Below are 25,535 nucleotides of genomic sequence, written 5' to 3'. Positions count from 1 at the left end.
CCTTCATTGCAAGAGGGTTTGAGTACAGAAGCAAGGATGTCTTACTGCAGTTATACAGGGCCTTGGTGAGACCGCACCTGGAGTATTGTGTGCAGTTTTGGTCTCCTTACCTAAGGAAGGATATACTTGCCATAGAGGGAGTGCAGCGAAGGTTCACCAGACTGATTCCTGGGAGGGCAGGACTGCCGTATGAGGAGAGATTGGGTCGACTGGGCCTGTATTCACTGGAGTTTAGAAGAATGAGAGGGGATCTCATTGAAAGGTATAAAATTCTGACGGGGTTGGACAGACTGGATGCGGGGAGGATATTTCCCCGGGTCTGGGAAGTCTAAAACAAGGGGTCACAGTCTCAGGATACGGGGGAGGAAATTTAGGAGCGAGATGAGGAGAAATGTTTTCACTCCGAGGGTGGTGAACCTGTGGAATTCTCGACCACAGAAGGCTGTGGAGGCCAAGTCACTGAATATATTTAAGAGGAAAGAGAGAGATTTCTAGACACAAAAGGCATCAAGGGGTATGGGGAGACAGCGGGAATATGGTGTTGAGATAGAGGGTCAGCCATGATCATATTGAATGGCGGTGCAGGCTCGAAGGGCCGAATGGCCGACTCCTGCTCCTAAATTCCATGTTCCTATGGTCAGTGGGTGAGCGACGGGCACGATGGAGTGGGTCAGTGTGGGGGGGGGGGGGGGGGGGGGGCACTATGGGGAGTTGGTCAGTGTTGGAGCAACACGGTCAAAGTTGCCTCTAGGGCTGGAGCAAGACTGACTGCCCGAATGGGTGGGTTGACTGAGTAAACGGACGGGAGACCAAACAGCCAGGATTCAGTGTCAGCATTCCCAATCCAGCTCGGTAGATCGGACACCCAATAACTGCAGAAAGCGCTCTCGTAATTTTAGCTCCAATACTACAGGTTGGCAAACAGCTTAAAATTAACTTCTGATTAAAATCTAGATTTTTTTTTAAATTGCACAAGGCAGGAAACTAACTTCTGTACAGCAAAGATGTTCGAAAACTAGTATTTTCAAAAGCGCAAACTGGAATTTCCCAAGTCGTTCTCTGTTCCTACAGCTGCCTTCGGTGGAATCTCTCAGCGTAGAAAGAGGCGATTGGGCCCACCGTGCCTGTGCCAGCTCTTCGAAAGACCTATCCTATCACTGCCGCTTCCCGATAGCCCCCCTGCTAATTATAGCGCTCCCTCAGTGCTGCAATATTTATCCCTCGACCAACATGACTAAAAACAAATGATCTGGGTCATTATCACATCGCTGTGTGTGGGAGCTTGCTGTGCATAAATTGGCGTTTCCCACATTACAATAGTGACTACACTCCCAGAAATACTTCATTGGCTGTAAAGCGCTTTGGGACGTCCGAAGGTCAAGAAATGAGCTGTATAAATGCAAGTTATATGTACTGGCAGTCACTTCAAATTCGTTTATCTGCAATCTCTGCGCTCCTCCAATCCTGGCCTCTTGCTCATCCTCCCCCCGCCCCCCCCGCACTGCCGATTTCCATCGTTCCGCCATTGGTGGCCGTGCCTTCATCTGCCTGGGCCCCAAGCTCTGGGACTCCCTCCCTAAACCTCTCCGCCTCTCTCCCCGTCCTGTGGACTTCCAGAAGGCATTTGACAAGGTGCCACATAAAAGGTTACTGCACAAGATAAAAGTTCACGGGGTTGGGGGTAATATATTAGCCTGGATAGAGGATTGGCTAACTAACAGAAAACAGAGAGTCGGGTTAAATGGGTCACTTTCTGGTTGGCAATCAGTAACTAGTGGGGTGCCGCAGGGATCAGTGCTGGGACCCCAACTATTTACAATCTATATTAACGGCTTGGAAGAAGGGACTGAGTGTAACGTAGCCAAGTTTGCTGACGATACAAAGATGGGAGGAAAAGCAATGTGTGAGGAGGACACAAATAATCTGCAAAAGGACATAGACAGGCTAAGTGAGTGGGCAAAAATTTGGCAGATGGAGTATAATGTTGGAAAGTGTGAGGTCATGCACTTTGGCAGAAAAAAATCAAAGAGCAAGTTATTATTTAAATGGACAAAGATTGCAAAGTGCTGCAGTACAGTGGGACCTGGGGGTACTTGTGCATGAAACACAAAAGGTTAGTATGCAGGTACAGCAAGTGATCAGGAAGGCCAATGGTGTCTTGGCCTTTATTGCAAAGGGGATGGAGTATAAAAGCAGGGAAGTCTTGCTACAGTTATACAGGGTATTGGTGAGGCCACACCTGGAGTACTGCGTGCAGTTTTGGTCTCCGTATTTACAAAAGGATATACTTGTTTTGGAGGCAGTTCAGAGAAGGTTCACTCGGTTGATTCCGGGGATGAGGGGGTTAACTTATGAGGAAAGGTTGAGTAGGTTGGGCCTCTACTCATTGGAATGAGAGGTGATCTTATCGAAACATATAAGATTATGAGGGGGCTCGACAAGGTGGATGCAGAGAGGATGTTTCCACTGATGGGGGAGACTAGAACTAGGGGGCATGGTCTTAGAATAAGGGGCCGCCCATTTAAAACTGAGATGAGGCGGAATTTCTTCTCTCAGAGGGTTGTAAATCTGTGGAATTCTCTGCCCCAGAGAGCTGTGGGGGCTGGGACATTGAATATATTTAAGGTGGAGATAGACAGATTTTTGAGCGATAAGGGAGTGAAGGGTTATGGGGAGCGGGCGGGGAAGTGGAGCCGAGTCCATGATCGGATCAGCCATGATCGGATTGAATGGAGGAGCAGACTCGAGGGGCCGTATTGGTCTACTCCTGCTCCTATATCTTATGTCCTGATGCAAGTTGTATGTACTGGCTGCCACTTCAAATCCGTTTCTCTGCGATCTCTGCACTCCTCTAATTCTGCCCTCCACCATCGGTGGCCGTGCCTTCTGTTGCCTGGGCCCCAAGCTCTGGAACACCCTCCCTAAACCTCTCCGCCCCTCTCTCTGTCTTCCTTTAAGATGCTCCTTAAAACCTCCCTCTGTGACCCAGCTTTTGGCCGCCTGTCCCTAATATCTCCTTCTGTGGCTCGGGGTGAGATTCTGTCCTGTAAAGCGCCTTGGTACTTTTCACTATGCTGTATAAGTGCCCGGTGAAAGTTACGGCTTGGAAAATAGTGTGCGTTTTGAAAATGCTGGTTGGTCGAGAGCAATTGCTCCGCCCGCTCCCTCCCGGGGCCAGCAAGGACAGGGACAGGGACAGGGAGGGAAAGCCAGGGTGGGGAGGAGTGACGGACGAGCGGTTAAGCGAGGTCAGAGTCTCCCCGGGGGGGCGGGTGCGTGGTGCATGCTGGTTCTATACACTGACCGTTAAAGTGGTCACAACGCTCTTCGTCAGAAACATCAGCGCAATCGTCATCTGCAACACAGAAATCAGCCGACACAACACAGGGTTGGCAGGGGGGTTGTGACAGACAGAGAGAGGCACAAAAGAGCATTCAAACAACAACAACAACATCAACACAGGAGGACAAGACTAAAAAGCAAATGAAAGGCAATTCGACATTACTGCTGCGTACAACGACGACAAGACAAAACATTGATAAAAAGTCAAACGAACACACAAGGGGGCACTGGCAGGGAGTGATTCAGGACTGGCATCAGCAGCAGCTTAACCCAGCACCGGGGTTCAGTTCTCGCACAGTGAATCGGAGAGGTAATGTTAAACTTGGATCGCACCTTTGTTAGACCACACTTGGAGCACCGTGCACAGTTCTGGTCTCCATATACCTGGGTTAGACCACACTGGGAGCACCGTGCACAGTTCTGGTCTCCATATACCTGGGTTAGACCACACTTGGAGCACCGTGCACAGTTCTGGTCCCCATATACCTGGGTTAGACCACACTGGGAGCACCGTGCACAGTTCTGGTCTCCATATACCTGGGTTAGACCACACAGGGAGCACTGTGCACAGTTCTGGTCTCCATATACCTGGGTTAGACCACACAGGGAGCACTGTGCACAGTTCTGGTCTCCATATACCTGGGTTAGACCGCACTTGGAGCACCGTGCACAGTTCTGGTCTCCATATACCTGGGTTAGACCACACAGGGAGCACTGTGCACAGTTCTGGTCTCCATATACCTGGGTTAGACCACACTGGGAGCACCGTGCACAGTTCTGGTCTCCATATTACATAAAAGGTATGGAGGCACTTGAGGATAATACCAGAACTGAGAGGTTATAACTATCAAGGAAAGAGTGAACAGACCGGGTCTCTTTTCTCTAGGTATGAGAGGGCTGAGGGCTGACCCGATAGAGATCTTTAACATTATGAAAGGGTTCGATAGGGTAGACGTAGAGAAGATATTCCCACTTGTGGGGAAGACCAGAACTAGGGGGCCATCAATATAAGACAGTCACTAATAAATCCAATGGGGAATTCAGGAGAAACTTCTTTACCCAGAGCGGGGTGAGAATGTGGGACTCGCTGCCACAGGGTGGGGTTGAGGCGAATAGTATCGATGTATTTAAGGGGAAGCTGGATAAACACATGGGGGAGAAAGGAATAGAAGGATATGGTGATGGGGGCGAGATGGAGGAGGGGTGGGAGGGGGCTGGTGTGGAGTTTAACCCCGGCACGGAGCGGTGGGACCAAGGCCCGTGTCTGTGCTGGGAAATGCAATACTCTCACGCTCTCTCCCTAAGGGGATGGAGTATAAAAGCAGGGAAGTCTTGCTCCAGTTACACAGGGTATTGGTGAGGCCACACCTGGAGTACTGCGTGCAGTTTTGGTCTCCGTATTTACGAAAGGATATACTTGCTTTGGAGGCAGTTCAGAGAAGGTTCACTCGGTTGATTCCGGGGATGAGAGGGTTGACTTATGAGGAAAGGTTGAGTAGGTTGGGCCTCTAATCATTGGAATTCAGAAGAATGAGAGGTGATCTTATGGAAACATATAAGATTATGAGGGGGCTCGACAAGGTGGATGCAGAGAGGATGTTTCCACTGATGGGGGAGACTTGAACTTGGGGGCATGGTCTTAGAATAAGGGGCCGCCCATTTAAAACTGAGATGAAGAGGAATTTCTTCTCTGAGGGTTGTAAATCTGTGGAATTCTCTGCCCCAGAGAGCTGTGGAGGCTGGGACATTGAATATATTTAAGGTGGAGATAGACAGATGTTTGAGCGATAAGGGAGTGAAGGGTTATGGGGGGCGGGCGGGGAAGTGGAGCTGAGTCCATGATCGGATCAGCCATGATCGTATTAAATGGCGGAGCGGGCTCGAGGGGCCGAATGGCCGTCTCCTGCTCCTATTTCTTATGTTCTAAATACAATTGTATATTTATCCAAATTTAACAACGAACAGAAATCAAAGCTACGTACATTAAAAAAAAAACAGCGCACAGTTCAAAAATAGAATGGTTTCTTCCTGGCGTTGAACTGCGTATCAAACAAAAAAATTATCTGAATGCATCCCTTCAAACAAAGATTGGCTTCTTCCTGTGCATTTTCTGACGAACAGCGTACCTAACTCTCTGGGTGAATTTTTGGGTGAATTTTTGGGGGATATTTAGACAGGTTTCAAGATTATCACAGAATTTTATACACACTTTGAGCCACAACGACGCAATATTTTGCACCTTCTGAAGATACAGGCCCAGAAATCGCGGCCTCCCTGGTTGTAACGAAGTTTCTACGGACCTGAGAAGGCATCAGAAAAGCTGGATTTCGGCAGGCAATGCACATGCGCTGAAAACTCTGGCTTGACCGATCCTCCGCATCTCGGGAGCGAGGACATTTGCACGGGCAAGATTTCTGATATTTACCAATATCTTGCCCTGCAAATGTCCTCATGAACTCTTGTGCCTGATAAAAGCACGCGTATAGCCTACTGTTACAGGCGTAAGAGTTTAAAAACATACAGAAATATAATTACATTTAAAAAGCATGTTATTTTTAAAAACCCTGCGCACTATGTTAACTTTTAATTCTGCTTAAAAATAAGTGTTTTAAAAATCGGCCAATTTATTTTTCTTTTTAAAAAAAAACATCAACTTTAATTTCTACAGTGTATTTATGTGAGTTTTTTAATGTTTTATGCAGTGTGTGTGTGTGTGTGTGTGTGTGTGTGTGTGTGTGTGTGTGTTTAACTTTCATAGTAATAGAAGTTTTAAGATTTACGAAGCTCCTATTGCTATGAATGAGAAAATACTTCACCGTGATTGGGTGTCCAGGCCCTCGTGACTCCTTCGGACGTCCCGACGTGAACGCGCTCCGTTGCGCGAGAAGAGGCGGCTTCGAGTCCGGGATCTCTGGCGGGCGTTGGGACCAAAAGGTAAGCGCGCGCGCGTTTTTTCTCGCTTTTGGTCGAACGCCCGCGGGAAAGAAAAAAAAAAACAGGATTTCCAGGCCATAATTATGCAGTGAAATATGATCACCGGCAGGCCGGGGCCATTGGAGGGAGGAGTGTGCGGTGGCCCAGCACGGAAATCAGCATGGTCCCGACCTGCAAAACCATCGGTAGGCCGGGGCCATTGGAGGGAGGAGTGTGCGGTGGCCCAGCACGGAAATCAGCATGGTCCCGACCTGCAAAACCATCGGCAGGCCGGGGTCACTGCAGGGAGGAGTGTGCGGTGGCCCAGCACGGAAATCAGCATGGTCCCGGCCTGCAAGACCATCGGTAGGCCGGGGCCATTGGAGGGAGCAGCGTACGGCGGTATACCACTGCAGGGAGCAGTGCGTGCTGCTGCGTCAGGTCGCTGATTGCAGTGCGGGCAGGCACAGGAGGGGCAAAGGAGCAGCGAGAGATTGTAGAGGGAAGTGACCGGAGCCCAGGAGAGGCGTGAGTTCGAGGGCCCAGGGGCAGCACGGACCAGCCCACACTGCGATATGTGAGCGCACTGGGTCCGTGCAGCAGAGCTGGTCTCCAGGCGTCCTGGTTAACCCTTGCCCCCGGACCGAGACCTCGCTCTGTCAAGCCCCGTGTGGTGGCTGGTGTGCAACGGTCACCCCACGTTAAAACAATCCACCCACAGGCATCTTCCACCCTTCAGGATGTAGTTCGGGATCTGGAATATTAGGTCCTTCATTGAAACACCTGGGAACTTGTCCCTTTTTGGCGTGGAATCAAGTCATCCTCGATATGAGTGACCAACGATGATAATGATGGTGCTTGACCAAGCTTGTGACGAAGATTTAGAGTTAATGATATAAAAATTAGGGCCTAAAGCCGAGGGCCAAACAAATGCGAGGGCCAGAGGTGTAGAGCCGATGGGTTTATCCGGCCCAGAGTGCAACTCGCTGCCGCCGATCCCAGTCCCGAATCAGTAACACAAGCAAACAAAAGCCGGCAAACAGGGAACGGACAAATGGTGGGGAGGGTGGTCAGCGTCTCACTCACCAGCATCGCATCGCCAGTTTATGTTGATACATCGCCCGTTGTTGCAGGTGAACTGGGTCAGCGGGAAGCAGGTCGGGTAGGCTGCGGATACAGAGCCAGATTAGCGTTACCGCGCCTGTGCATTGATCCACATTTTCACAACCCCTTCCCTTTTCCCCCACGTTGTCCGCCTCGAGCGCTTGACCCCGAAATGGGCTCCCAACTGCACACGTCCTCGGCATAACTAAGATGGCCTTTAACCACCTCCGTAATATCGTCCGCCTCCGCCCCCCTGCCTCAGCTCATCCGCTGCTGAAGCCCTCATTCATGCCCCCGTTACCTCCAGACTTGACTATTCCAACGCACTCCTGGCCGGCCTCCCACATTCTACCCGACGTAAACTCGAGGTGATCCAAAACTCGGCTGTCCCCATTTCCTAACTAGCACCGAGTCCCGCTCACCCATCACCCCCTGTGCTCACTGACCCCGTGTCCTAACTCGCACCGAGTCCCACTCACCCATCACCCCCTGTGCTCACTGCCCCGTGTCCTAACTCGCACCCAGTCTCACTCACCCATCACCCCCTGTGCTCACTGCCCCGTGTCCTAACTCGCACCCAGTCCCACTCACCCATCACCCCCTGTGCTCGCTGACCCCGTGTCCTAACTCACACCGAGTCCCGCTCACCCATCACCCACTGTGCTCACTGCCCCCGTGTCCTACCTCACACCCAGTCTCACTCACCCATCACCCCCTGTGCTCACTGCCCCGTGTCCTAACTCGCACCGAGTCCCACTCACCCATCACCCCCTGTGCTCGCTGACCCCGTGTCCTAACTCACACCGAGTCCCGCTCACCCATCACCCCCTGTGCTCGCTGACCCCGTGTCCTAACTCACACCGAGTCCCGCTCACCCATCACCCACTGTGCTCACTGACCCCGTGTCCTAACTCGCACCGAGTCCCACTCACCCATCACCCACTGTGCTCACTGACCTACATTGGCTCCCGGTTAAGCAAAGCCTCGATTTCAAAATTCTCATCCTTGTTTACAAATCCCTCCATGGCCCTCGCCCCTCCCTATCTCTGTAATCTCCTCCAGCCCCTACAAGCCTCCCTATCTCTAACCTCCTCCAGCCCCTAGACCCCTCCCTATCTCTGTAACCCCCTCCAGCCCCTACACCCCTCCCTATTTCCGCAACCTCCTCCAGCCCCACAATCCCCCAAGATGTCTGCACTCCTCTAATTCTGCCCTCCTGAGCATCCCTGATTATAATCGCTCCACCATCGGTGGCCGAACTTTCTATTGCCTGGGCCCCAAGCTCTGGAACTCCCTCCCTAAAGCCCTCTACCTCACTCTCCTCCTTCAAGGCGCTCCTTACAACCGACCTCTTTGACCCAGCTTTTGGTCACCTGCCCTAATTTCTACTTATGCAGCTCGGTGTCCAGTCGTTTTTTCTCGTGATACTCCCGTGAAGCACATTGGGACGTTTCATTACGTTAAAGGCGCTATATAAATACACGTTGTGGTTGTTTGAACAACCCACAATTCCTGCTGACCAGGGCTGCCCCAATCAGTGCAAGCCCGATAAACCGGGGGAAAACATCTGCCAGGGCATTGTTGTCGGCGGTGCTCCAGATCTTGGTCCTGTATCTCCCCTTTCTCCACACAGTGAAGCATCCCACGATGACAGGACGCTATTGGTGCAGGTAGACTAGCCCTCCCTTGGATCATTCAATAACCTCCCGCTTTTGTGGACCACACACACGTGTCAACTTCCCTTAATGGCCTCCCTATGTTCCTAATGTAACAGGCTCGAGGGGCTGAATGGCCTCCTCCTGTTCCTAATGTAACAGGCTCGAGGGTCTGAATGGCCTCCTCCTGTTCCTAATGTAACAGGCTCGAGGGACTGAATGGACCTCCTCCTGTTCCTAATGTAACAGGCTCGAGGGGCTGAACGGCCTCCTCCTGTTCCTAATGTAACAGGCTCGAGGGGCTGAATGGCCTCCTCCTGTTCCTAATGTAACAGGCTCGAGGGGCTGAATGGTCTCCTCCTGTTCCTAATGTAACAGGCTCGAGGGGCTGAATGGTCTCCTCCTGTTCCTAATGTAACAGGCTCGAGGGGCTGAATGGCCTCCTCCTGTTCCTAATGTAACAGGCTCGAGGGGCTGAATGGCCACCCCCTGTTCCTAATGTAACAGGCTCGAGGGGCTGAATGACCTCCTCCTGTTCCTGATGTAACAGGCTCGAGGGGCTGAATGGCCTCCTCCTGTTCCTGATGTAACAGGCTCGAGGGGCTGAATGGCCTCCTCCTGTTCCTAATGTAACAGGCTCGAGGGGCTGAACGGCCTCCTCCTGTTCCTAATGTAACAGACTCGAGGGGCTGAATGGCCTCCTCCTGTTCCTAATGTAACAGGCTCGAGGGGCTGAACGGCCTCCTCCTGTTCCTAATGTAACAGGCTCGAGGGGCTGAACGGCCTCCTCCTGTCCCTAATGTAACAGGTTCGAGGGGCTGAACGGCCTCCTCCTGAGCCTAAAACCAGGCGACAGCGAATGGGAAGCTACACAGTGGGTTTCTTCACCCTCTCGGGAAATACGATCCCCAGCGCGCCCCCGTCAAGCGCTCGCCGCGACGTGACGCTCACTCACTCACCGCAAGAGGCCGGCTCGTCCGATCGGTCTCCACAGTCGTCGTCCAGATCACACGTCCAGGAGTTGGGGATGCAGCGCCCATTGGCACAGGAGAACTGGTTGGGGGGACACGTCCGAGCTGGAGTCGACAAGACAGGGGGCGGGGGGAAATAAAGAAAGTGTTTTAATGCTAAGTTCAGAACCGCTCCCAATGGCATGGCGGACAGAAGGTAGACGAGGAGGATTCTAAGAGACGGCCATCACAGAATCACACGTGGTTCTACTGACACTTGCTCAAGACTGAAATCGGTACATTTTTGATGGGATATCGAGGGATACGAAGCCAAGGCATGGTCGCATAGAATGGTGCAACAGGCTCGAGGGGCTGAACGGCCTCCTCCTGTTCCTAATGTAACAGACTCGAGGGGCTGAACGGCCTCCTCCTGTTCCTAATGTAACAGGCCCGTGCTGAACGGGCCTGCTCCTGTTCGTGCATACCACGGGAGCTCCACACAGCAGTCCCAGCTTGGACTTCACACTTTCAGGAGAGGAGGACGGGGGGAGGGGGTTGAGGATAGTGCATTCAAAACAGACGCGGGAGCTGGTCAAATAGCTGCTCAAGAATGCGGCTTGAATCGATCAGGGATAATTAAGTGCAAACCCAGATGGCCAAACGCTCTGCCGAACCGACAATTCCTTCGCCACGAGTTGTCCGGGAAATTCCACGCGCGGTCTGCTTCTGATCAGGACTCGCTCTGATGGACCTCCGCAAGGCTCCCCTGGGGAGGCGGGGGGGTTTAACCGAGAGGCATTCCGATGGACTGTAACCTTCTCAGACGTTCCGCCCTCAGACAAAAAGTGAGCCAGCCCCACCCCCTCAGGAGATGAAACAAGTTGGACACAATCCATGCGGAGGAAAAGTGTTCCAGGAATGTCCAAATTCTTACACTCCCGACGGGGTAACCTGTGCTGCAGAATTTTAACCGTGTGCAGTCGGCTTACACGGAATCCCTGTGATCGGGGCCCAGGAGAGGCGAGAGTTCGGGGATCCAGGAGAGGCGAGGGCCCAGGGGCAGCACGGACCCAGCCCACACTGTGTGCGATATGTGGGCGCACTGGGTCCGTGCAGCAGAGCTGGTCTCCAGTCGTCCTGGTTAACCCTTGCCCCCGGACCGAGACCTCGCTCTGTCAAGCCCCGTGTGGTGGCTGGTGTGCAACGGTCACCCCACGTTAAAACAATCCACCCACAGGCATCTTCCACCCTTCAGGATGTAGTTCGGGATCCGGAGTATTAGCTCCTTCATTGAAACACCTGGGAACTAATCCTTTCCGGCGTGGAAGCGAGTCATCCTCGCTTCGAGGAACCGCCTATGATGATGACACGGAACATACGGCACAGAAACAGGCTATTCGGCCCAACCAGACATTGCCGGCGCCTGGCAGTTAAAATTAAAAAAGCTACATTATTATTTAAAATGGAAAGAGATTGCAAAGTGCTGCAGTACAGCGGGACCTGGGGGTTACTTGTGCATGGAACACAAAAGGTTAGTATGCAGGTACAGCAAGTGATCAGGAAGGCCAATGGTATCTTGGCCTTTATTGCAAAGGGGATGGAGTATAAAAGCAGGGAAGTCTTGCTACAGTTATACAGGGTATTGGTGAGGCCACACCTGGAGTACTGCGTGCAGTTTTGGTCTCCGCACTGTCAGAGGGGCAGTACTGAGGGAGCGCCGCACTGTCGGAGGGGCAGTACTGAGGGAGCACCGCACTGTCGGAGGGGCAGTACTGAGGGAGCGCCGCACTGTCGGAGGGGCGGTACTGAGGGAGCCCTGCACTGTCGGAGGGGCAGTACTGAGGGAGTGCCGCACTGTCGGAGGGGCAGTACTGAGGGAGCTCCGTACTGTCGGAGGGGCAGTACTGAGGGAGCTCCGCACTGTCGGAGGGGCGGTACTGAGGGAGCGCTGCACTGTCAGATGAGACGTTAAACCGAGGCCCCGTCTGCCCTCTCGGGTGGATGTAAAAGATCCCGGGGCCACTATTTGGAAGAAGAGCAGGGGGAGTTCTCCCCGGTGTCCTGGGGCCAATATTTATCCCTCAACCAACATCACAAACAGATGATCTGGGTCATTATCACATCGCTGTGTGTGGGAGCTTGCTGTGCGCAAATTGAGCTGCCGCGTTTCCTACATTGCAACAGTGACCACACTCCAAATGTACGTCATTGGCTGCAAGGCGCTTTGGGACGTCCGGCGGTCGTGAAAGGCGCTATATAAATGCAAGTCTTTCGGACGCCTCAAGGTGAAGTCACAGCTGCACAACATGAACACCTGCGCACGACCACCGCCCCACACCTGAGGGCCGACACTTCTGCGCCCGAGCCTCTGCCCTTGCTCGCCCCCCCGCCCCTGTTTACCTGAACAGGTGGAGTTGGACTCGTCCTCGCTGTTGCCACAGTCGTTGTCCCCATCGCACAGCCACCTGATGGGGATGCAGCGGTTGTTCTGGCACTTGAAGCGGTCCGAGGGACAGGTGTGCTGGTCTGTGGGGAGGAGCGAGCAACAGGGGGTCAACACAGGCACAGGAGGGGGGAAATAAATTCACACATGTCGGGGGAGGGAGGCCGCGCCGTGTGTGTTCCTCAAAGCAGCGGCCGCCATTCAGAAGGGGGTCAATCCCTCGCCGACACGACAGAGGTACACTCCAAGGCGGCCTTATTTAAGTCAGGGCCATCGCTCTGCGGTATAGTAATCTCGTCTCCGCGTAAGACTTGAGCGCCCAGGCTGACACTCACCGGTGCCACGACTGAGTGAGCGCCGTACTGCGCTGTCGGAGGGGCGGTACTAAGGGAGCGCCGGACTGCGCTGTCGGAGACGCATTACTGAGGGAGCGCCATACTGTACTATCGGAGGGTCGATACTGAGGGAGCACAGCACTGTCAGAGGGGCAGTACTGGGGGAGCACCGCACTGTCTGAGGGGCAGTACTGAGGGAGCGCCGCACTGTCGGAGGGGCAGTACTGAGGGAGCGCCGCACTGTCGAAGGGGCAGTACTGAGGGAGCGCCGCACTGTCGGAGGGGCAGTACTGAGGGAGCGCCGCACTGTCGGAGGGGCAGTACTGAGGGAGAGCCGCACTGTCGGAGGGGCAGTACTGAGGGAGCGCCGCACTGTCGGAGGGGCAGTACTGAGGGAGCGCCGCACTGTCGGAGGGGCAGTACTGAGGGAGCGCCGCACTGTCGGAGGGGCAGTACTGAGGGAGCGCCGCACTGTCGGAGGGGCAGTACTGAGGGAGCGCCGCACTGTCGGAGGGGCAGTACTGAGGGAGCGCCGCACTGTCGGAGGGGCAGTACTGAGGGAGCGCCGCACTGTCGGAGGGGCAGTACTGAGGGAGCGCCGCACTGTTGGAGGGGCAGTACTGAGGGAGTGCCGCACTGTCGGAGGGGCGGTACTGAGGGAGCTCCGCACTGTCGGAGGGGCAGTACTGAGGGAGCCCCGCACTGTTGGAGGGGCGGTACTGAGGGAGCTCCGCACTGTCGGAGGGGCAGTACTGAGGGAGCCCCGCACTGTCGGAGGGGCAGTACTGAGGGAGTGCCGCACTGTCGGAGGGGCAGTACTGAGGGAGCCCCGCACTGTCGGAGAGGCGGGACTGAGGGAGTGCCGCACTGTCGGAGGGGCAGTACTGAGGGAGTGCCGCACTGTCGAAGGGGCAGTACTGAGGGAGCGCCGCACTGTCGGAGGGGCAGTACTGAGGGAGCGCCGCACTGTCGGAGGGGCAGTACTGAGGGAGCGCCGCACTGTCGGAGGGGCAGTACTGAGGGAGAGCCGCACTGTCGGAGGGGCAGTACTGAGGGAGCGCCGCACTGTCGGAGGGGCAGTACTGAGGGAGCGCCGCACTGTCGGAGGGGCAGTACTGAGGGAGCGCCGCACTGTCGGAGGGGCAGTACTGAGGAAGCGCCGCACTGTCGGAGGGGCAGTACTGAGGGAGCGCCGCACTGTCGGAGGGGCAGTACTGAGGAAGTGCCGCACTGTCGGAGGGGCAGTACTGAGGGAGCGCCGCACTGTCGGAGGGGCAGTACTGAGGAAGCGCCGCACTGTCGGAGGGGCAGTACTGAGGGAGTGCCGCACTGTCGGAGGGGCGGTACTGAGGGAGTGCCGAACTGTCGGAGGGGCGGTACTGAGGGAGCGCCGCACTGTCGGAGGGGCAGTACTGAGGAAGTGCCGCACTGTCGGAGGGGCAGTACTAAGGGAGCGCCGCACTGTCGGAGGGGCAGTACTGAGGGAGCGCCGCACTGTCGGAGGGGCAGTACTGAGGGAGCGCCGCACTGTCGGAGGGGCAGTACTGAGGGAGCGCCGCACTGTTGGAGGGGCAGTACTGAGGGAGTGCCGCACTGTCGGAGGGGCGGTACTGAGGGAGCTCCGCACTGTCGGAGGGGCAGTACTGAGGGAGCCCCGCACTGTTGGAGGGGCAGTACTGAGGGAGCCCCGCACTGTCGGAGGGGCAGTACTGAGGGAGTGCCGCACTGTCGGAGGGGCAGTACTGAGGGAGCCCCGCACTGTCGGAGGGGCGGGACTGAGGGAGTGCCGCACTGTCGGAGGGGCAGTACTGAGGGAGCCCCGCACTGTCGGAGGGGCAGTACTGAGGGAGTGCCGCACTGTCGGAGGGGCAGTACTGAGGGAGTGCCGCACTGTTGGAGGGGCAGTACTGAGGGAGTGCCGCACTGTCGGAGGGGCAGTACTGAGGGAGTGCCGCACTGTCGGAGGGGCAGTACTGAGGGAGCCCCGCACTGTTGGAGGGGCAGTACTGAGGGAGTGCCGCACTGTCGGAGGGGCGGTACTGAGGGAGCCCCGCACCCATCACACAAAATGAAAAACGTTTACAACCTTGCTGCACAGGAGGATCCCACTGGGCCCATCGTTGCCCGTGCTGTGCCGGCTCTGTGACAGAGCGACCCAATCAGTCCCACTCCCCCCTGCCCTTTCCCCCACAGCCCTGTGAATTTTTCCTTTGGATAATTTCCCTTCGAATTGTCACTGACCCTCTCGCGATGAACCCCAGTGCTTGCTTTGCGTTTTTTTGTTTAAAAGGCTTTACTGACCTGCGTCGCTAATTTTAGTGATCTGTGGATTTGTCTCGGGTCCCCTCTGTTCATCTCGGGGGGCCGGGGGGGAATATGGTGTGTGCAAGCGAGCGTATTTGCTTGCGCGCCCGCGCGGGGAGTATGCGTGTGCGCTTGTTCGGACTGCGGAGCCAGCGTGCTAACGAGCTCACATCGAGCGGTTACAATCCATGATACCCACCCTCCTGTATGACTCAGAGACATGGACCATGTACAGGAGACACCTCAAGTCGCTGGAGAAATACCAACGATGTCTCTGCAAGATCCTGCAAATCCCCTGGGAGGACAGACGCACCAACGTTAGCGTCCTTGACCAGGCCAACATCCCCAGCATCGAAGCACTGACCACACTCGACCAGCTCCGCTGGACAGGGCCACATTGTCCGCATGTCCCAGACACGAGACTCCCAAAGCAAGCGCTCTACTCGGAACTCCTTCACGGGCAAACGAGCCAAAGGTGGGCAGAGGAAACGTTACAAGGGACCACCCTCAAAGCCCTCCCTGATAAAGTGCAACATCCCCACCGACACCTGGGAGTCTCTGGCCCAAAGACCAATGCGCCCTAAGTGGAGGAAGTGCATTCGGGAGGGCGCTGAGCACCTCGAGTCTCGTCGCCGAGAGCGTGCAGAAACCAAGCGCAGGCAGCGGAAGGAGCGTGCGGCAAACCAGTCCCACCCTCCCCTTCCCTCAACGTCTATCTGTCCCACCTGTGACATGGACTGTGGGTTCCGTATTGGACTGTTCAGCCACCTAAGGACTCATTGTTAGAGTGCAAGCAAGTCTTCCTCGATTCCGAGGAACTGCCTATAGTGACAATTCTTATACGTACGACAGATCTCCGGGACCTCATCGCTGTTGTCCAGGCAGTCGTTGTCCCCATCACACTTCCAGCGTTCCTGAATACAGCGGCCGTTCTTGCAGGCAAATTCTCCTGGCTGGCACAGGGGTGGAGGGATGTAGGCGGGATTCGCTGGTGGGGAGAACGGGGGAAGGAGCACAGATTAGCAACGGTAAACAGAGCGGAACATGCTGCATTAAGCCTGTATCGAACCTGGGTTAGACCACACTGGGAGCACTGTGCACAGTTCTGGTCTCCATATACCTGGGTTAGACCACACTGGGAGCACTGTGCACAGTTCTGGTCTCCATATACCTGGGTTAGACCACACTGGGAGCACTGTGCACAGTTCTGGTCTCCATATACCTGGGTTAGACCACACAGGGAGCACTGTGCACAGTTCTGGTCTCCATATACCTGGGTTAGACCACACTGGGAGCACCGTGCACAGTTCTGGTCTCCATATACCTGGGTTAGACCACACTGGGAGCACTGTGCACAGTTCTGGTCTCCATATACCTGGGTTAGACCACACTGGGAGCACTGTGCACAGTTCTGGTCTCCATATACCTGGGTTAGACCACACTGGGAGCACTGTGCACAGTTCTGGTCTCCATATACCTGGGTTAGACCACACTGGGAGCACTGTGCACAGTTCTGGTCTCCATATACCTGGGTTAGACCACACTGGGAGCACTGTGCACAGTTCTGGTCTCCATATACCTGGGTTAGACCACACTGGGAGCACTGTGCACAGTTCTGGTCTCCATATACCTGGGTTAGACCACACTGGGAGCACTGTGCACAGTTCTGGTCTCCATATACCTGGGTTAGACCACACTGGGAGCACTGTGCACAGTTCTGGTCTCCATATACCTGGGTTAGACCACACTGGGAGCACCGTGCACAGTTCTGGTCTCCATATACCTGGGTTAGACCACACTGGGAGCACTGTGCACAGTTCTGGTCTCCATATACCTGGGTTAGACCACACTTGGAGCACCGTGCACAGTTCTGGTCTCCATATACCTGGGTTAGACCACACTGGGAGCACCGTGCACAGTTCTGGTCTCCATATACCTGGGTTAGACCACACTGGGAGCACTGTGCACAGTTCTGGTCTCCATATACCTGGGTTAGACCACACTGGGAGCACTGTGCACAGTTCTGGTCTCCATATACCTGGGTTAGACCACACTTGGAGCACCGTGCACAGTTCTGGTCTCCATATACCTGGGTTAGACCACACCTGGAGCACCGTGCACAGTTCTGGTCTCCATATACCTGGGTTAGACCACACTTGGAGCACTGTGCACAGTTCTGGTCTCCATATACCTGGGTTAGACCGCACTTGGAGCACTGTGCACAGTTCTGGTCTCCATATACCTGGGTTAGACCACACTGGGAGCACCGTGCACAGTTCTGGTCTCCATATACCTGGGTTAGACCACACTGGGAGCACCGTGCACAGTTCTGGTCTCCATATACCTGGGTTAGACCACACTGGGAGCACCGTGCACAGTTCTGGTCTCCATATACCTGGGTTAGACCACACTTGGAGCACCGTGCACAGTTCTGGTCTCCATATACCTGGGTTAGACCACACTGGGAGCACTGTGCACAGTTCTGGTCTGCAAACTACAAGTGGACATTAATAAACTTGCAGAATGGACATGTAATTAATATCCAGTCTGTCCCTCTCCCTCTCCAGCCAGTGCCTCTCCCTCTCCCTCCAGTCTGTCTATCTCTCCCTCCCTCCCTCCAGTCAGTCTCTCCCTCCCTCCAGTCTGTCCCTCCCTCCAGTCAGTCTCTCCAGTCTATCTCCCTCTCCCTCCCCCCACTCAGTGTCTCTCTCCCCCCCTCTCTCGCTCCAGGCAGTCTGTCTCCCTGTCTGCTCTCCAGCATCACTGCCCTCTATCCGTTCACACTAGGCAACCCTCTCTCTCGCCGATATCCATTCTCTCCCCCTCTCAGCTCCCTCCAGCTGCCCAGTGCTCCCCTTTCTCACAGCTCCCCACATCTACTCCGTGCTCCTCTCGCGACCCCCCCCCCACCCCACCACAACCCTCGTTCACACAGTCGCTGCACGGGGCGACTGAAACCGCTCTCTCCCCCCGTCCCCCCCACCTCCTACCTTTGCAGGTGACGTTGTCTCCGTCGAGGAGCTGGTCTTCAGCACAGCTGCAGGAACGCCCGCCTGGGGTGGCCAGGCACAGGCTGCTGCAGCCACCATTGTTGACGCGACAGGCGTTTGTACCTGGACACGGGGGGGGGTGGGGAGAACAGAAGAACAGAAACACGTCTGTACTGAAACACTGTTCCTATGTCGCGCACGCAACATCTTCACCACCGCTGCTCAACTTCACCGATTCCCAACAACGAGACGCAGTGTGAACCAACCACTACATATTCTGCTCTCCTCATCCAAGGAAGGATATACTTGCCAAAGAGGGAGTGCAACGAAGGTTCACCAGACTGATTCCTGGGATGTGGGGGGATTGTCCTATGAGGAGAGATTGAGCAGACCGGGCCGATATTCTCTGGAGTTTAGAAGAATGAGAGGTGATCCCATTGAAACAGACCAGATTCTGAGGGGAATTGACAGGGTAGATGCAGGGAGGGTGTTCCCCCCCCCCCCGGGCTGGGGAGTCTAGAACCAGGGGTCACACAGTCTCAGGACAAGGGCTCGGCCATTTAGGACTGAGATGAGGAGGAATTTCTTCACTCAGAGGGGGGTGAATCTTTGGAATTCTCTGCCCCAGAGGGTTGTGGAGGCTCAGTCGTTGAGTATATTCAAGGCTGAGATCGAGAGATTTTTGCTCACTAAGGGAATCGAGGGATCGGGCAGGAAAGTGGAGTTGAGGTCGATGATCGTATTGAATGGCGGAGCAGGCTCGAGGGGCCGAATGGCCTCCTCCTATTTCTGATGAACATTTATACCAGTAACATCTTCACTTGGGGAGGGAGGGTGAGGGGGGTTTAATGTTTCCCGGTCTGCTACCTAAACACAGCGATTCTGGGCACTGCCCCCAAGGAGGGATATATCGGCCTTGGGAGGGGGAGCAGCACAGATTGACAAGAATGATACCCGGGGGCTGAAAGGGGTTACATTTCGAGGACATGTTTTATCCATTACCTGGAGCACAGATGATTAAGGGGTGATCTCATTGAGATGGTTGAAGAATTTGATCGGGCCAATAGAGTGTAACTATTTCCTCTGTCGAGTGTGTGGAGGGAAGACAAAGTCCACCATAAGCGGGCTTAACCTTATATTTAGAGCCAGGCCTTTCAGGGGTGATGTACTGGAGTACTGCATACAGTTTTGCTCTCCGTATTTAAGGAAGGATATACTTGCATTGGAGGCTGTTCAGAGAAGGTTCACTCGGTTGATGCCTGGGATGAGGGGGTTGCCTTATGAAGAAAGGTTGAGCAGGTTGGGCCTCTATTCATTGGAGTTTAGAAGAATGAGAGGTGATCTTATCAAAACGTATAAGATTATGAGGGGGCTCGACAAGGTGGATGCAGAGAGGATGTTTCCACTGATGGGGGAGACTAGAACTAGGGGGCATGGTCTTAGAATAAGGGGCCGCCCATTTAAAACTGAGATGAGGAGGAATTTCTTCTCTCAGAGGGTTGTAAATCTGTGGAATTCTCTGCCCCAGAGAGCTGTGGAGGCTGGGACATTGAATATATTTAAGGTGGAGATAGACAGATTTTTGAGCGATAAGGGAGTGAAGGGTTATGGGGAGCGGGCGGGGAAGTGGAGCCGAGTCCATGATTAGATCAGTCGCGATCTTATTGAATGGCGGAGCAGGCTCGAGGGGCCGAATGGCCGGCTCCTGCTCTGCATCAGGAAGCACTTCCGCACACAAAGGGGTGCGTGGGAAGCCGGAACTCTCTCTCCCCCCGCCAACAAAGTTTTAACATCAGTGAACGACTGCATTAGCACAGTGCAGAGACCTCCCGCGCCCCCCCCCCCCCCGCAACAGCACGCTTGAAGCTGTGCACTAGGACCAGCAGGGAGCAGATAATGCCTTTCGAGTCTGTCACTGTGCACCAGCCAACTCCGTATTCAGACAAGTGACAACCAACTCTCGCCGCACTAACCACTTCCTCAATCGCACACTCCTCCGAAATCTCACCGGCTCAAAAATCCAATCACAACCGTTACCACGCTTCCGATCAAGCTGCTGGCTCATTGCATCATATCTAAAACTATAACTATTTCAAGCAATGCCAGTGGATATGTAGGGTTGGTTTCAGGGGCGGGAGGGGGGGGGGGGGGTGGTGGGGGAGGAGATACAGATACAACTACAAGGAAAGATTGCACAAATTGCGTCTCTGTTCTCCAGAGGGGCGACCTCATCGAGGTCTTCAAAACAATGACGGGGGTTTTATAACACAAGAATTAGGAGCAGGAGTTGGCCATTCGGCCCCTCGAGCCTGCTCCGCCATTCAATGAGATCGCGGCTGATCTTCGACCTCAACTCCACTTTCCCGCCCGATCCCTTGATTCCCCCAGATTCCAAAAATCTATCGATCTCAGCCTTGAATATACTCTCTCTCCCTCCCCAGTCTCTCTGGGGCAGAGAATTCCAAAGACTCACCCCCCCTCTGAGTGAAGAAATTCCTCCTCATCTCAGTCCTAAATGGCCGACCCCTTATCCTGAGACTGTGTGACCTGTGGTTCACTCTGCCCCAGAGAGCTGTGGAGGCTGGGTCATTGAATATATTTAAGGTGGAGATAGACAGATTTTTGAGCGATAAGGGAGTGAAGGGTTATGGGGAGCGGGCGGGGAAGTGGAGCTGAGTCCATGATCGGATCAGCCACGATCGTAGGCTCGAGGGGCCAAATGGCCAACTCCTGCTCCTGTTTCTTATGTTCTTGTGTTTACTTAACCACAGAGGGAACTGCCCCTTCAGACAGCTCCAAGCTGGAAACGGTCAGGAGCAGGCAGCAATTACACTCTGACTGATCTCGGGCTGAGTTTACTTAAGCACGGACGGGAACTGCCCCTTCAGACAAGCAGGCAGCAATCACACTCAGACTGACCTCGGGCGGAATTCACAACCACGGAAGGGAACTGCCGCTTCAGACAACTCCAACCTGCTCAAACGGTCAGGAGGAGGCAGCAATTGCACTCAGACTGACCTCGGGCGGGGTTTACGTAACCACGGACGGGAACTGCCGCTTCAGACAGCTCCAACACCTCCATAAACGGTCAGCAGCAGGCAGCAATTACACTCTGACTGACCTCGGGCGGAGCTTACTTAACCACGGGAGGGGAACTGTCGCCTATTTCTGATGTCGTTGCGGATTGTCGGAGAGGGTTACCTTGCTGTTGCTGGGCGTCGTACATGCGGATCTCGAAAGTGGGTGGCCGCTCACTCCTCAGCAGCGTCACCACCTTGGTGGTCTGGTCGAAGCGGTAGATATTGCCGCTCCGGTACTCCGTCCAGAAGAGGTAGTTGCCGTAGTGCGTGAAGCCGAAGGGATGGCTGAGCTCGCCACGCTCATACACTGCCTGCGGGAGAATGCCGGGGGAGGGGAGAGGGAGATCAGTTACTGTAAACGGGTAGCCCACTCGCCCCGCTGTCAGAAAAATCCCAAAAACAAGAGAGAACAATCACCGCGTTCAAATCCACGTACATTTCCATAGCGCCTGTCACCGCTCAGGATGTCCCATAACGCTCCATAGTCAATGAAGCACTGCAAGTGTAGTCACTTGTAAATTAGAAAACGCGACAGCCAATTTGGGCACAGCAAACTCCCGCAAACACCAATGTGATAATGACCCAGATCATCCGTTTTTTTTTAAAAAGTGATGTTAGATGAGGTCTAAATATTGGCCCCAGGACACCAGGGAGAGCTCTCCATCCAATAGAGCCATGGGATCGTTGACAGGCGCCCAATAGGGCAGACAGGGCCTGGATTTAATCTTTCGTCCGAAAGACGGCACTTCAGACAGTGCGGGGCTCCCTCAGTACTGCCCCTCCGACAGTGCGGCGCTCCCTCAGTACTGCCCCTCCGACAGTGCGGCACTCCCTCAGTACCGCCCCTCCGACAGTGCAGCGCTCCCTCAGTACCGCCCCTCCAACAGTGCGGCGCTCCCTCAGTACTGCCCCTCCGACAGTGCGGTGCTCCCTCAGTACCGCCCCTCCAACAGTGCGGCGCTCCCTCAGTACTGCCCCTCCGACAGTGCGGCACTCCCTCAGTACCGCCCCTCCGACAGTGCAGCGCTCCCTCAGTACCGCCCCTCCGACAGTGCGGCGCTCCCTCAGTACTGCCCCTCCGACAGTGCGGTGCTCCCTCAGTACTGCCCCTCCGACAGTGCGGTGCTCCCCCAGTACTGCCCCTCCGACAGTGCGGCGCTCCCTCAGTACTGCCCCTCTGACAGTGCGGTGCTCCCTCAGTATTGTCCTCCGACAGTGCGGCGCTTCCTCAGTACTGCCCCTCCGACAGTGCGGCGCTCCCTCAGCACTGCCCCTCCAACAGCGCGACCCTTACCCTCCTATCCGTGCCGTTGAGGAAGATTCTTTCAATCCGGTCGTAGTAGGCCTCACACCAGTACAGGATGCTGTTCTGGATGTCCAGGCTCAAGCCATTGGGCCACAGGATGGTCTTGGAGGTCACAAAGATGTTACGATTCGTGCCATCCATCCAAGCCCTTTCGATCTTGCCCCGCCTGGTGTCCTTAGGATCCTCCTCCCAGTCCGTCCAGTACATCCACCTTCCCAACACAAAGACAGCAATGTCAGCACAAGCCCCGCCTTGCTACAGCTCCCCCGACAAAACACGCACTCGCTTACATCGTAAGAACATCAGAAATAGGAGTCGTCGGCCATTCGGCCCCTCGAGCCTGCTCCGCCATTTAATCCGACCATGGCTGATCCGATCATGGACTCAGCTCCACTTCCCCGCCCGCTCCCCATAACCCTTCACTCCCTTATCGCTCAAAAATCTGTCTATCTCCACCTTAAATATATTCAATGTCCCAGCCTCCACAGCTCTCTGGGGCAGAGAATTCCATAGATTTACAACCCTCAGAGAAGAAATTCCTCCTCATCTCAGTTTTAAATGGGCGGCCCCTTAATTCTAAGACCATGCCCCCTAGTTCTAGTCTCCCCCATCAGTGGAAACATTCTCTCTGCATCCACCCTGTCCAGCCCCCTCAGAATCTTATACTTTTCAAGAAGATCACCTCTCATTCTTCTAAACTCCGATGAATACAGGCCCAACCTGCTCAACCTCTCTTCATAAGACAGCCCCTTTATCTCCGGAATCAACCGGGTGAACCTTCTCTGAACTGCCTCCAATGCAAGTATATCCTTCCTTAAATACGGAAACCAAAACTGCACACAGTACTCCAGGTGTGGCCTCACCAATACCCTGTATAACTGTAGCAAGACTTCCCTGCTTTTATACTCCATCCCCTTTGCAATAAAGGCCAAGATACCATTGGCCTTCCTGATCACTTGCTGTACCTGCATACTATCCTTTTGTGTTTCATGTACAAGAACCCCCAGGTCCCGCTGTACTGCGGCACTTTGCAATCTTTCTCCATTTAAATTATAATTTGCTTTTCTATTATTTCTGCCAAAGTGGATAACCTCACATAAACCTCATAAACCAACTAGTTCGTAATAGCTATGAATTCTTAAGCCAAGAACTTATGAAACAAATACATTACATTACATTTGGCCCATTGAGTCTGTGCCGGCTCTGTGACAGAGCGACCCAATCAGTCCCACTCCCCCCCTGCCCTTTCCCCCCACAGCCCTGTGAATTTTTCCCCTTCCAGTATTTACCCAATTCCCGGTTTGAAAGTCACGATTGAATCTGCTCCCACCGCCCTTTCAGGCAGCGCGTTCCCGATCACAACAACTGGCTGCGTAAACACATTCTCCCCATCTCCCCCTCTGGTTCCATCGCCAATTATCGTCAATCTGTGTCCCTCTGGTTACCCCACCCTCCTGCCCCCGGGGAACAGTTTCTCCCCGATCTACTCCATCAAAACCCCTCTCCCCCCTCGCAATTCCGAGCACCTCGATTAAATTTAATCGAGAAACATCGAGAAAGAGATACTGCCTTCTGTGTCGAGTGCTGATGACGTTAAAACTCACTTTTTGTGCTTCATGTAACAACTTCATGACAAATTTGGCAGATGGAGTATAATGTTGGAAAGTGTGTGGTCATACTCTTTGGCAGAAAAAAATCAAAGAGCAAGTTATTATTTAAATGGAGAAAGATTGCAAAGTGCTGCAGTACAGCGGGACCTGGGGGTTACTTGTGCATGAAACACAAAAGGATAGTATGCAGGTACAGCAAGTGATCAGGAAGGCCAATGGTATCTTGGCCTTTATTGTAAAGAGGATGGAGTATAAAAGCAGGAAAGTCTTGCTGCAGATATATAGGGTATTGGTGAGGCCACACCTGGAGTACTGCGTGCAGTTTTGGTTTCCGTATTTACGAAAGGATACACTTGCTTTGGAAGTAGTTCAGAGAAGGTTCACTCAGTTGATTCTGGAGATGAGGGGGTTGACTTATGAGGAAAGGTTGAGGAGGTTGGGCCTCTACTCATTGGAATTCAGAAGAATGAGAGGTGATCTTATCGAAACGTATCAGATTATGAGGCGATTTGACAAGGTGGATACAGAGAGGATATTTCCACTGATGGGGGAGACTAGAACTAGGGGACATAGTCTTAGAATAAGGGGCCGTCCATTTAAAACAGAGATGAGGAGGAATTTCTTTTCTCAGAGGGTTGTAAATCTGTGGAATTCTCTGCCCCAGAGAGCTGTGGAAGCTGGGACATTGAATATTTTTAAGGTAGAGATAGACATATTTTTGAGCGATAAGGGAATGAAGGGTTATGGGGAGTGGGCGGGGAAGTGGAGCTGAGTCCATGATTGGATCAGCCATGATCGTATTGAATGGCGGAGCAGGCTCGAGGGGCCGTATGGCCTACTCCTGCTCCTATTTCTTACATTCTGCTGTTTCTTTACGTGCCAGTATAGTGAACAGTGAAGAGGAGAGGGATAGACTTCAGGAAGTCACAGACAGGCTGGTGACATGGGCGGGCAGGTGGCAGATGAAGTTTAACGCTGAAAAGTACTAAGTGATACATTTTGGTTTGAAGGACGAGGAGAGACAATATAAACTAAAGGGTGCACACCTTAAGAGGGTGCATGAACAGAGAGACCTGGGGGTATATGTGCACAGGTCGTTGAAGGTGGCAGGGCAGGTTGAGAAAGCGGTTTAAAAAAGCTGACAGGATCCTGGGCTTCATAAATAGAGGCGTAGAGTACAGAAGCGGGAGAATTATGATGAACCTGTATAAAACACTGGTTCGGTCGCAACTGGAGTATTGTGTCCAATTCTGGGCCCCGCACTGTAGGGAGGGTGTGAAGGGCCTGGGAGAGGGTACAGAGGGAGATTGACCAGAATGGTCCCGGGGGGATGAGGGACTTCAGTGACATGGGGAGCCTGGAGAAGCTGGGGTTGTTCTCCTTGGAGCAGAGAAGGTTAAGGGGGAGATTTGATCGAGGGGTTCACAATCACGAGGGGTCTGGACAAAGGAGATAGAGAGAAACTGTTCCCATTGGTGGAAGGGTCGAGAACCTTAAATATAC

General features: G+C 54.0%; 1 protein-coding gene and 1 pseudogene across 1 annotated transcript in view; one reads left to right on the top strand and one right to left on the bottom strand.

Annotated features, from left to right (window-relative positions):
• LOC139241096 (low-density lipoprotein receptor-related protein 1-like) overlaps positions 1-25,535 on the bottom strand; it is a 440,653-nt gene that overhangs the window by 222,064 nt on the left and 193,054 nt on the right. Inside the window, 8 exon segments of the mRNA XM_070869785.1 lie at positions 3,305-3,355; positions 7,342-7,422; positions 9,974-10,090; positions 12,365-12,490; positions 15,894-16,034; positions 18,037-18,159; positions 21,238-21,427; positions 22,411-22,633. Of these exon segments, the coding sequence (XP_070725886.1) occupies positions 3,305-3,355; positions 7,342-7,422; positions 9,974-10,090; positions 12,365-12,490; positions 15,894-16,034; positions 18,037-18,159; positions 21,238-21,427; positions 22,411-22,633 (1,052 nt within the window).
• LOC139241064 (uncharacterized) overlaps positions 22,655-25,535 on the top strand; it is a 5,655-nt pseudogene continuing 2,774 nt past the window's right edge.

This window comes from Pristiophorus japonicus, chromosome Y (assembly GCF_044704955.1).
Source record: "Pristiophorus japonicus isolate sPriJap1 chromosome Y, sPriJap1.hap1, whole genome shotgun sequence".
Lineage (NCBI taxonomy): Eukaryota > Metazoa > Chordata > Chondrichthyes > Pristiophoridae > Pristiophorus > Pristiophorus japonicus.
This window is presented reverse-complemented; position numbering and strand designations above follow the sequence as displayed.